The sequence below is a fragment of the Lolium rigidum genome, chromosome 2 (assembly GCF_022539505.1).
Source record: "Lolium rigidum isolate FL_2022 chromosome 2, APGP_CSIRO_Lrig_0.1, whole genome shotgun sequence".
Classification (NCBI taxonomy): Eukaryota; Viridiplantae; Streptophyta; class Magnoliopsida; order Poales; family Poaceae; genus Lolium; species Lolium rigidum.
Window position 1 is genome coordinate 16,824,814 of NC_061509.1, and position 10,667 is coordinate 16,835,480.

At 46.9% G+C, this 10,667-nt stretch overlaps 1 protein-coding gene across 1 annotated transcript; it reads right to left on the reverse strand.

Moving 5' to 3' along the window:
- Positions 1 to 4,081: 4,081 nt before the first annotated feature.
- LOC124691349 (calnexin homolog) lies at positions 4,082 to 7,448 on the reverse strand. The gene is made up of 6 exons (XM_047224634.1): positions 7,335 to 7,448; positions 7,170 to 7,239; positions 5,042 to 6,171; positions 4,780 to 4,851; positions 4,572 to 4,688; positions 4,082 to 4,464 (listed from the first exon to the last, which is right to left on the reverse strand). Exons 1-6 carry the CDS (start codon positions 7,407 to 7,409, stop codon positions 4,321 to 4,323), a joined length of 1,608 nt encoding a protein of 535 aa, XP_047080590.1. The 5' UTR covers positions 7,410 to 7,448; the 3' UTR covers positions 4,082 to 4,320.
- Positions 7,449 to 10,667: the final 3,219 nt, after the last annotated feature.

Below are 10,667 nucleotides of genomic sequence, written 5' to 3' on the forward strand. Positions count from 1 at the left end.
GACCATATCTATCACTGCAACTTCCATCGAGTCGCAGTTCGAGAAATCCACCCCACCAAATTCGTCACGTACGACGTCCCCATAGTACACTACCAAATTTTCCATCGTACCTACCGCACAACCAGATTTTTAAAATAATATTAGTAACATCCTACCTTAAATGATATTACTGTTTTAATAATTTCAATACAACACAAAATATAGTTAAAGCATGTTCCTAACATACGGTTATTAGTTCAACAAATTGCCCATCTCTTTAATTTTTAGTCATACATGCAATAATAGTACGCTGCACTACGCGTTGTTCTATTTCAAATTAAATTACATCCTTCATAAAATCTCACTCGCTCTACATAATATGCTAATACAATATTGCTTGCCTAATTAGTAGAGTAAAATATACTACACTACACCACAAATGGCAACAGCTATGTACGAATAAAATTAGCGATCTACAAGAACTCACCTTAATTTTCTTCTTCTCCTGCTTCATGCACTCAATTAGCGGCTCAATCAGTGACTCAATCAGAATCAGCTAATCAATCACTAAACAACAATGGCCTGGCTGTACTGCTTCTAGCTTCTCTTCTGTGAGCTCTCGTACGCGAAGAAATATGAGAATATCATGCGCACGTATGAGAAGAATGGCCTGACCAGCTGCTCCTTTTAAAGGATGTGAAAAAACCACTTTCGGTGGTCACGTTCCTGTACCACCGGCGGACGTCGTCTCATGTCGGAGAATCATTCAATCAATTTTATGTACAACTACAGTCTCTAGCATAGCTGAAAGTGCAAAAACTAGTGCCAAATAGACTCAAACCGGACCAAATAGCCTCAGAATCAGAGAATCACAGACAGGGCGAATCTGAGACAGTCTGCGTGGGAATCAGCGCCATCACCGTCGAAATCAGCGCCGTCACCGTGGTCAAAGCCTGTCGGCCAGCAGCGCGTGCCTCCACCGGCGGTGGCGGCAGGCCTGCCACGTCGACGTGCCGCCACCGGCATGGGCGGCAGGGCAACGTCCGCGACACCACGCGGCTCAGGGTGGCCGACGTGCCGCCACGCCTGACGGCGGCAGGCCCTGCCGCCACCGGCTGCGGCGGCAGGCGCCATGCGTCGGCTAGCCGTGGTGCCGCCACGGCTCTTTTGACATTTCCACTCACAGGTGGTCTTTTTTGACATTTCAGTGGGGCAGGTGGTTCTTTTTGACAAAATTTCCCAATTCAGCAGCAGTTCAAGCTTCCCACAATTTTCCACGGTTATACTTGCGCAACCAAGGAAGAAGATAGCAATCTCTCCAACATTATATTACTGTACGAAGAGAGTATAACACAACTCCACAATACAGAGCAACGCATGTATCAGAAAAGGGCATGAGCAAACTCAACTTCACTCTCTCAGCCAAGTAACAGTATGTCTAAGGGAGTCCGTAAAAGTGCGAATCAAAACCTATAATTCAGTCTCTCGAAAACGTGTTTTCGGTTCGGAAAAGGACTGGCGCGGATAAGAGCCACTGTAAACAGAATATTTGGTTTTATAGATTTGGTTTGCGGGCTTTGTTCCGCGGTAGCACCATCCGAACCCGTAAAACCAGGATTTTTCACACAATCTACATATCAAACACTAAAAGTGCAAACAATTGATGTATAAGTCATAGTTTTTACATCAAATCGTGCATAGTGTCACAGTCATATCCATGAAGGAAGTGTCGTCGTGTCTACAAAACCGGGATCAATTTCCGTGCACAAATTCAACCAAATTCAACCGAAGCATTTGGGGGTGGAGAACATAAAATTTTGTTTACCTTGACCCGTCATCAAGCACGTTGGGGGCGCCGTTCGCGATGTCACCGCCTTGCGACGCGGGGGTTGTGGCCACCGATGGGACAATGTTGCTTTTGTTCGTGTTCTTCGTCCCCCTCAGCCCCAACGAATGCGCTTTTGGATGGGCTTTCATTGGCTTGGTTGTGGCGGGCCCTTTGGCGCGGGCGGGGGCCGGTGATCGAGCAATGGTGCCCACAACACCTGATTGCGGGACCAAGTGCATACCCGAGCGCCGCCGCTTACTGCTTTTGTCGCCGCGACCAGGCTGGCAACTTCGACGTGGGTCGGCTCAGCTCCGCTCGCCCCACAAGACATCGCCGCCACGGGAGAGGGTGGCGGAAGCTGCGACAAAGCTCCGGCAGCCGGCGGCGTCCAATCGAGACTCATCGCGCCGACATCTAGCGGCGGCGTTGGAGAAAATGGTGATAGCGCGTAGATCGGCGGCAGCGGCAGCGGTTGGGCGCGGAGGTAAGGAGGTGAAATCTCCATCGCGCGCAAAGTAAGGGCTCGCGTTTAGTTCGGCCTTTCGACCCATGCTCGAGTTGCCTTTTCTGGCTGGGCCGTGTAAGAAAAATTCAGACTCGTAACCATTTTACGAATTTAATTATTTTACAGTTTTCATCTGTTTACGGACTCTTTTAGGATGCTCTAATACAGCTTCCGCTACTAGCAGATTTCGCAGCTCGCACCACAGTCCACGTCACCAGGCAACTCTTGGCATAGTACATTCACCTGCACCTGTACACATTGCAAGGCCATCAGAATTACAGCATCTCTAGCAAAACCCGTATTTCTCTGAACCGAAAACGCGGAGTTCGGTCTCCCGAATTGGCCGAAAACGCGGAGTTCGGTCTCCCGAATTGTTTAGTTTAGATGGTTTTAGTCACCGTGCAGATTAGAAACCGAACTCGTGAATTGAAAAACCGAAAATCAAACGTCGCGGGAAAATGTGATGCGATAATCTTGCGAAATTGAACCTATTCTTGCTCCAATGAGCTACATTCGTCAATAATTTACATAAACTAGCCAAAATACGGGGCAATTCGAGCTACCTTCGTTAATTTGAGTACCTAAACTACTAGATTAGGCCTCGGATTGTCACCGGGGCAGTTCTTGCGGCGGCGGAGGGTTTTTCCGCGCCGGCGACTCCTACGCGACGACGAGCGCGGCCACCCCGAACGCCGCCGCCTCCGCCGAGCTCCTACAGGTGAGAGGCGGCCCGTCTGCGTCGCCGTTGCCATCGCCGCGGGTTGCACGAGCCGGCGGGGGAGCCTCCTCGGCTTCTCCTTCGCGCGCTTCCTCGCGCGCTGCCCGGCACGCGAAAGCACGCGGCCACTTCCGTGCCGCCCACTTCCAAGCGCCGTCGGAGCACGGCCGCCTCCGACCGTACACCCGGCGGACGCGGTGTTGGCTTCCCGCCGCCGATTCGGCCCCCTCCCCTACCTACGCGTCTTAAGCGCCCCATTGCGGACGGAGGGGTGGTGGCGGCAGCGGTGGAATAGCTCGCCGGAGAGGAGGCAGGCGGCGGCGTAGGAAGTGGTAGCGGCGGAGGGGAGTAAGGTTTGGAAATCGAACTCCCCTCCGCAGCCCGTCTTAATACGGGGCGGCCGCCAAGTTTCTCGGGCCCCCGAACTCGTTTTACGGGACAGATCGCGAGTTCGGGCTACGTTCTAGCCCACTTTCGGTCTGAACCCATATTGTCGCCAAACTTTTTCGGTTACAGCTCGTTTTACATGTTCTTTTAGAGTTGCTCTACACGTGGTGAGCAACTAAACAATTGTTAAACAAACAAAAAAGAATAGCGTTACGGACTGAATCAATTAGAAAGCAACGATTGATCCAACCAAAACACTGACCGAACATTAATTCCACTCCACTGAGACTCTTTTAGAATTACTACTTCCGTGCATCAATATAAAATATTTTAGCTACATTTAAAGAAGATTAGATACAAACTAAAATAAGTGAGCCTACATACTCCACAATTGCATAAATTGAAGTGGGTGAATTAAACATAGTACTCCAACGTCATACATCAGTCTGCATGGAGTGTCGTTCATACAGGGAAGCCAGGATGCCTCGTAACCTGGAAAAGTTTTTATAAATTTAAATTTAAATGTATGTAAGAAATAAATAGTATCAGATAGTTCGATTTTAAATAAATTTCCGACATGTTCCATGGAAAGGAGTGAGTACCACGGACTCCACAACGGTCCACGAGCAGCAACAAGATAGCTTCTGATTTAACGAGATACAAGTATCAAAAACATGTTTCCTGTTCATTCATCACATATAAAACAAAAGAAAAACCTGTTCTAGCTGATTCAGGACAGCACACAAACAATCGAAGCTACGGCAGCTCGTAAATTCTGGCGACTTAAAACTACAGGTAGCAGACGAGGGTAACACGATTCTTCAATTATACACTCAAGGCGTTCCCGAAAAAGACTAGAGCCGAGAGACGTCCAAAATATTAGGGGTCCTAGACTGAGTGAGTCTATGTCTCTCTTCGTGACCTTCTGCGTGGTGCAGCCGTGTCGTCCTTCTCATCCTCTTTCTCCTCCGTGACACCGCTGCTTCCAGCTGCATCAGCTTCTGGGGCACTGGCCTTCTTGACCTCAGCGGCGGGCTTCACAGGTGCCTGGTACAAGCACAAGTTGCAATCAGTCTCGTTTGGTCCAGTTTTTAAGAAAATACCGCAACGATTTACCACTGTCTCATTTGGTCCTGCTGAAAGAATTTACTTACCACTGCCTTCTTGCCACCAAACAGGGTTCTGAAAAGAATGCTGACAAGGACAACAACGACTGAGGCAACAATCGAAATTGTAATGTTCGGCTGCTTCTCTCCCTTTTCAATTACATCCTGCAAAGCAAAGAGAGATTAGGTGTGATTTTTCAGAGAAGTCACCAAACAGTTTCAATACAGGAGAAAAGCAAGGTTCTCGAGTCCCTACAATGATCTTGGTCTTGTAAGGTTCCAAGAACGGAATGTCTGCAATTTTGTACAGAACGTCAAAGACCTTCTTCTGCAGTATGCAAAACCAAATCAGTTAGCGATATATTACATAAGATGCAAGCAGTGATACATTCAAGTGTTGAATAAAAGAAACTGGCTGAATGTATGGGATAAAATATTGCCCCTGGCCAACAAACATGGTTGCTCACTTAAGGGATATCAAACATATTTGTCTGGAAAATGTCAGAAGACTAAATTACCTGGAACTCAGAAAGGCCGTCTGACGAACCCGCCGCAGCCTGTTCAGCCTTCTGCTTTTCCTTCTCAACGTCAAACTTGGGCTTCCATGTCTTCTCCAGGATAGAGTTGGCTACCTTCTCATCATCAGCAATAAGAATATTGTCAAACAGGATGCCATCCTGCATCGTCCAGATCTCAATTCCGATGGCGGCAATTGGATCAAAGTCAGGCTTGTCCAGCTCAAAGTACTCTGGGTTGGGGATTTCTTGGGGCTTCCAGATTCCCTTGTAGCTGGGGTTATCAATCATGGGTGCATGCCACTTGCCCTTGTAGGCAGGGTTCTGCTTCATTGGCTTCTTCCACTCACCACATCCAGGTGCCTCCTCGCACTTGGGGTTGTCAATCTTCGGTGCCTCCCATTCACCATCCTCCTCATCATCCCAGTCTTCAGGCTTAGCAGCCTCGGGATCGTCGATTTCATCAGGCTCATCATCCAGCCATCCTTCTGGCTTGGTGGCCTCCTCATCCACAATCTCCATTGGGGCATCCTCATCCCAGTCATCAGGCTTGGTGGCATCTGGATCAGGGATCTTAGCTCTCTCGTCCCAGTCCTCTGGCTTCTTGTCGTCAGGGTCAGGAATCGTCTTTGATGGGATAAGTGCTGGCTCAAAATCATCAGAAGACAGGAAGTTTGCTTTGCTCTTCTCCTCCCCATCAATCAAAATTCTCAGCTCATTATCCGGCTTCAAGATAGCCGTGTAGACATGAGAGAGCTTGTCATATGGGACAGAAGGTGGGGACTTGAGGTGATGCTCAACATACTCTCCAGTCTTGGGGTTCTTGTGCTTAAGGATGAAATGCACCTTGTTCGTCGAACCACACTTGTCAGGACCAAACATAATTGTGTAAGGAGTACCATTGTCAAATTCCTTGGTGTCCAATCCGGTATCCTGAACGCGGATGTACTTGAGATAAGCACCTCCACACTCAAGGCCATTCTGAAGCCTCACTTCAAACTGCAGGACAACTGTCCCATCTTTCAAAGTAACCGGGTTATCAAGCTCTTTGACTATGGCATATTTCTTGGCTGGCTCGCTAACAAGGAGGCCATAGTCTTCATGGCCATCACTCTTGGCGTGCTTCCAAACACCTGCATTACAGATTACATGAATAATTGATCCACGAAAAAGTAAAACAGAAGGTAATGGTGGAAGAACAAATTTTGACATAAAAAAGGATTCTGAATGATCATCTAGCAGACTGGGGACACATACATTAGATAAGACATTGGAAATAATGCTGATAATCAAAGAACAAGAGGCATACGTTTCAATGCAGAAAACCTAGGTAAATAAACTATATGACAAGACTTCAAGCACATGATCTTACAGTTAGTCATCTCTATCTCGGAATCCTGATCACAACATCACTACACTATAAGGTTGCCACCATAAGCCAACTAGTTATTTTGGGTAGTTAAGGTATAGGCGCTGCATTTTGCTTGTATCACATGATTAGAATTTCAGATGTTGATGTGAAAAGGAATACTGCTAGCAGGTAAACTGTAGATAGAGCAATATAGTTTCAATTAACTCAACACAAAGTCACGCGTAAATTGTTGGTATAATTATGCAGACAACTGCTGCAATTGCTTTACGTTGCAAACGCAGTTTATACGCATATTAATTACACAAAGTAGGCAGGAATAAGACTAAATATGGGCAATTCGCTTCTGAAAACATAAGGGATGTCTCACTCTACTCTTGCGCACTAATCTCTACCAAACTGAAACACCGAACTGACGACTAAACAAGCTAGCCCACTGCAGAGTTCGCCCTATTGTCATCAAGCCGCAAGGCAATGCATGGCGTGGCAGACCCACACGAATGAATGGATTCCTCGTAGGAAGTAACAAAACAGACATCTGCCTTATAAACTGAACACAGCAGGTTCTAGATCTCACGACAGTAGCCGCTAAACGCCTCGCTCCAAATGCAACAGATCAGATTCAGAACCTCGCAAGCCACTAGAGGACCGCGTGGCCAGATCAGAAACCCAGGCGCGCCCGCTAAGCTAAACCCGCCCACCGCGGATCTCTCACAGATCCAACCGAACAGGCACAGGACGCAATCGAGACGGAGGAATTACCTGCGTACTCTTCCTTGCCGGAGACGACCCAGCTCCCCTCGAAGCTCTCGTCGAAGGTCTCGTGGAACAACTGCACCGCCAACCACAAAATCTCAGAAATCTCACCCAGAAAATGAGCGAAGACGAACTGCAAGTAGCAGGACGAGGATCTGATAGACCAATTACCGGCTCGGACGCGCGGATCTGGGCGAAGAGCGCCGAGATCACCAGCAGCAGCAGCGGGAGCCCGCGCCCTCCCATCGTCCTTCTCTGCTCGATCTCCCGAACCGGAAGTTTCCACAAGCGACCGGGCAGAGGAAGACGAGGGTATAAGAGGGGCCGCGATGCGGAACAGTTGGACGGCTGGGATGAGGCGGGGTCGAGGAAGTGTCCGTTGCGAGACGTGGCGTGAGTGGTTCCGGCCAATCAGAGGCCGCGTTGACGGGCAGGTAGCCAATGGGAGACGACCACGTAAGCGCGATGACGGCTGGCCCCACCAGAGGCTCCACGTAGATCTCTGAGTACAGAAGACTTGCCATTCACGCGTACTGTCAAAAATGAAAGAGACCTTGGCTTCAACCAGGGGGAAGTATCAGATCCACCGAGGCTGGTTGACAGTTGCAGACTTGCAGTAGAACATGAATGCCATACAAATCCAAGTCCAAACATAAAACCTAGTTCGAAAATTAAATACTCTATAGATAAATTTGGCGACAGTAGTGACAATTGACCAAATTCATACCCCATCTTGCATTGGGTACTGTTCAGTGTAGAATTTGTCTATCATGTAGGTTAACCTATGTCATGAATTTGAATTTAGAACTTTATAGCATGTAAAATTTCCTGCACGCTTTTGTCACTACTAAGCACGTCATTTGATTTTGGCTTTGCCAAGTACCATACAGTTTTGTGCACATTTGCCAAAACACACCGCTTGACCCAAAGCAGGAGCATGGTGGCCTCCGAAGCTCTCAGCGAGTAGGAGCACAACAGCCGGCGACTTGCTCGACGAGCAGAAGCACGGCGGCCGGCGAAAGCTCTTAGCGAGTAGGAACAAAGCGGACGGCGAAGAAGGAGCCTGGAGGTGGTCGGCCTTCTCCCCTGGTTGTCGGCGAGGAGATGTTATCGAGGTGTTGGGCGAGTGCAGTTGGTGCTGTTTGTATTTCTGCTAGCTAAATTTGAAGTTGATCAAGTCAAATGGTGCAATTCTATAATTTAGAACTTTTGCAACAATGATACAGTAAATATTAATTGAAATGGTTGTTGTTATCTTACCACACAAAAATACTTGCAAAGGTGTTTCTTCCAAATTCTCTCGTTCTTTCCGTATCACTAGCGTTTCCTCCCCTACTGCCAAAGAAACATAGGAAAGCCTCGTTAGGTTACACCCTGCCCCGGGGGTTTTGACATGGAAAGGCAGGGAATCGCGGTCAATTACCGGCTAATACCTCCCAACCCGTCTTAATCTCATCCAAACTGAACGGGCCCAGAAAGGGACGGATCTCCCCGGTGGGGGAGGGGATCCCGGATGCACCCTAAAATCCCCCGTGGGGATATGGTTGCCCGGTTTTTTCTACCCTGACAACCAAACCAAGCCTAGACGATTGAATTCGATCCTCGTGCCACAGGCCAGGTGGAGTGGTAGATCGTGAATTGTTTGCACTTGTTTTGTTTTAGATGTGGGCGATGCACCTCCAACTCCGAGGCAAGCTATTCACAATACTTTTTATACAGATCGGTCTCTTCAAGCGAGCTCGAAAATAGGCATTGCTTCCAAACGGTGGTGTTGAGGACGGCCAAAACAATGGGGTAATGCCGACATTCTTGACGGATTCGCATCATCCAACGGGTTGCTTCTCTCCTGATGGCTTCTATTCCTACACATGACAAGTGTTTGAGCTGACGCATATCATTTCGGCTTTAAATTCTATATCATCATCGATCTCCCGTGTTTAGGTGCAGTTAGAAATTTCGGACATACAAACACTATATAGAAGTGTTATTAAGAACGAAGAGACTGTGAAAGGAAAGCATGAAGTGTGAATATAGGAGTGTGGTAGTATGCAGAGTGTGATCGATGTATATAAGATCCGCTCCTGTGAAGATGTCACTGACTATATATAGGAGGAGAAGGGAAATGAAGTTCTACACAATGGAAGAAGGTTTTGGTGGAGTATTAATTTTCCATCAATTTCACCACTTAACTTCTTCTCTAATAATCACATGTGCGAACACATATCTTGCATTTTTTTTCTTCTTTGAATCCAATAATAACTCATGATCTCTATTTTACTTGTACTTCAGTGTATACTACTCAATGCTGACTGCCGCATAAATTTAACTGCGACGCACAGCTATCCTTGGGCGCTTGCCCCGTGATAATGATGTAACTCGACTCTGGTGTGCTGATTGTTTCCTCATCATATTCAAGGATTTCAAAATTGGTCAAGAGGAGCTGCTGTCCTCGGAACTTCTGTAAAAATAGCATAGAGTGGGTACGAAACTACGAATCAGATGAAAATCAAGATATAAAACACTAAAATTGGACATGAACTTGTTGCCAAATGAGCTCCAGAAAGAAGAGATATCGATTGTCAGGCACATATAATGGTGGAATGATATTTCCAGAATGCATTGAGGGTGCACCCTGACCAGCACCCTCCATTAACAACTTCAAATAATAAGCACATGAAAAAGAAGTGGGTTCAGCCAAGAGGGATCTTTTGCTTTATCCACTTATTAACAGAACATACATTTAGCAAGTAGGTTCTGTTGGCCACATTGTGTTTTGAAGAGCTGATTTAGTGACTGATGAATATTTATTTATGGACAGTGGACAGGGTTATCCATGAACGTTGCCTTTGGTTGCGTCATCCGGACCAGGTGTAAATACACTTGTCATTTCTATTTTGGCTAACAATCCTTTTTACTGGGAGGAGCCAATGGTTCCTGGTGTGCGGCACGGCCAATACGTTTTTTTTTCAAACCATGCAGGAGAACTGCATGTATACTAGTAAGCTTGCAGGTGCCATGCACGTATCGGCTAATATGAATCCAATATAATGGAAAAAATAGAACAATCATTGTTCTTTTGAGATGAATACTTAATGGTCTACTTTAACAATTGAAAGGATGTCAGCTAAATTATGAGTTCCAGCGTGGCAGCGTAGGCAATCAGAGAGATCAAACATGGATCTTTGTGGTAAATAAGGAGCTACCGTGGAGGAGGGCACCCAACATGTTTTCTTCTCCTTACATTTATCCAGATGACCAGTTGCATCACAAGATGCAAATGGCTCAAACATGCAACTGTAAGAAACATCAAATTAAATCGTAGCGTATTAAACCACGCAGAGGATGCTACACTTGAAATGGTTAACTGATTGTTTCTTGGATAGTGATGGAACGGAACAACAATCTGTGCCAAAAGACTTCATTGTAGTTAATTTCATGGCCGCTAAATCACGTTCACTAATGGCCGTTAACTGCTGATCGATATCCTCTATCCCGAGTTCTCCA

What these genes read in the sequence shown, in the direction of transcription:
- LOC124691349 (XM_047224634.1), bottom strand. Translation starts at nt 7,409, where the DNA reads ATGGGAGGGCGCGGGCTCCCGCTGCTGCTGCTGGTGATCTCGGCGCTC. An exon ending in AGATCCGCGCGTCCGAGCCG is followed by an intron (nt 7,240 to 7,334) that starts GTAATTGGTCTA and finishes TTGGCGGTGCAG; the next exon opens with TTGTTCCACGAGACCTTCGA. An exon ending in ACGGCCTTTCTGAGTTCCAG is followed by an intron (nt 4,852 to 5,041) that starts GTAATTTAGTCT and finishes TGCATACTGCAG; the next exon opens with AAGAAGGTCTTTGACGTTCT.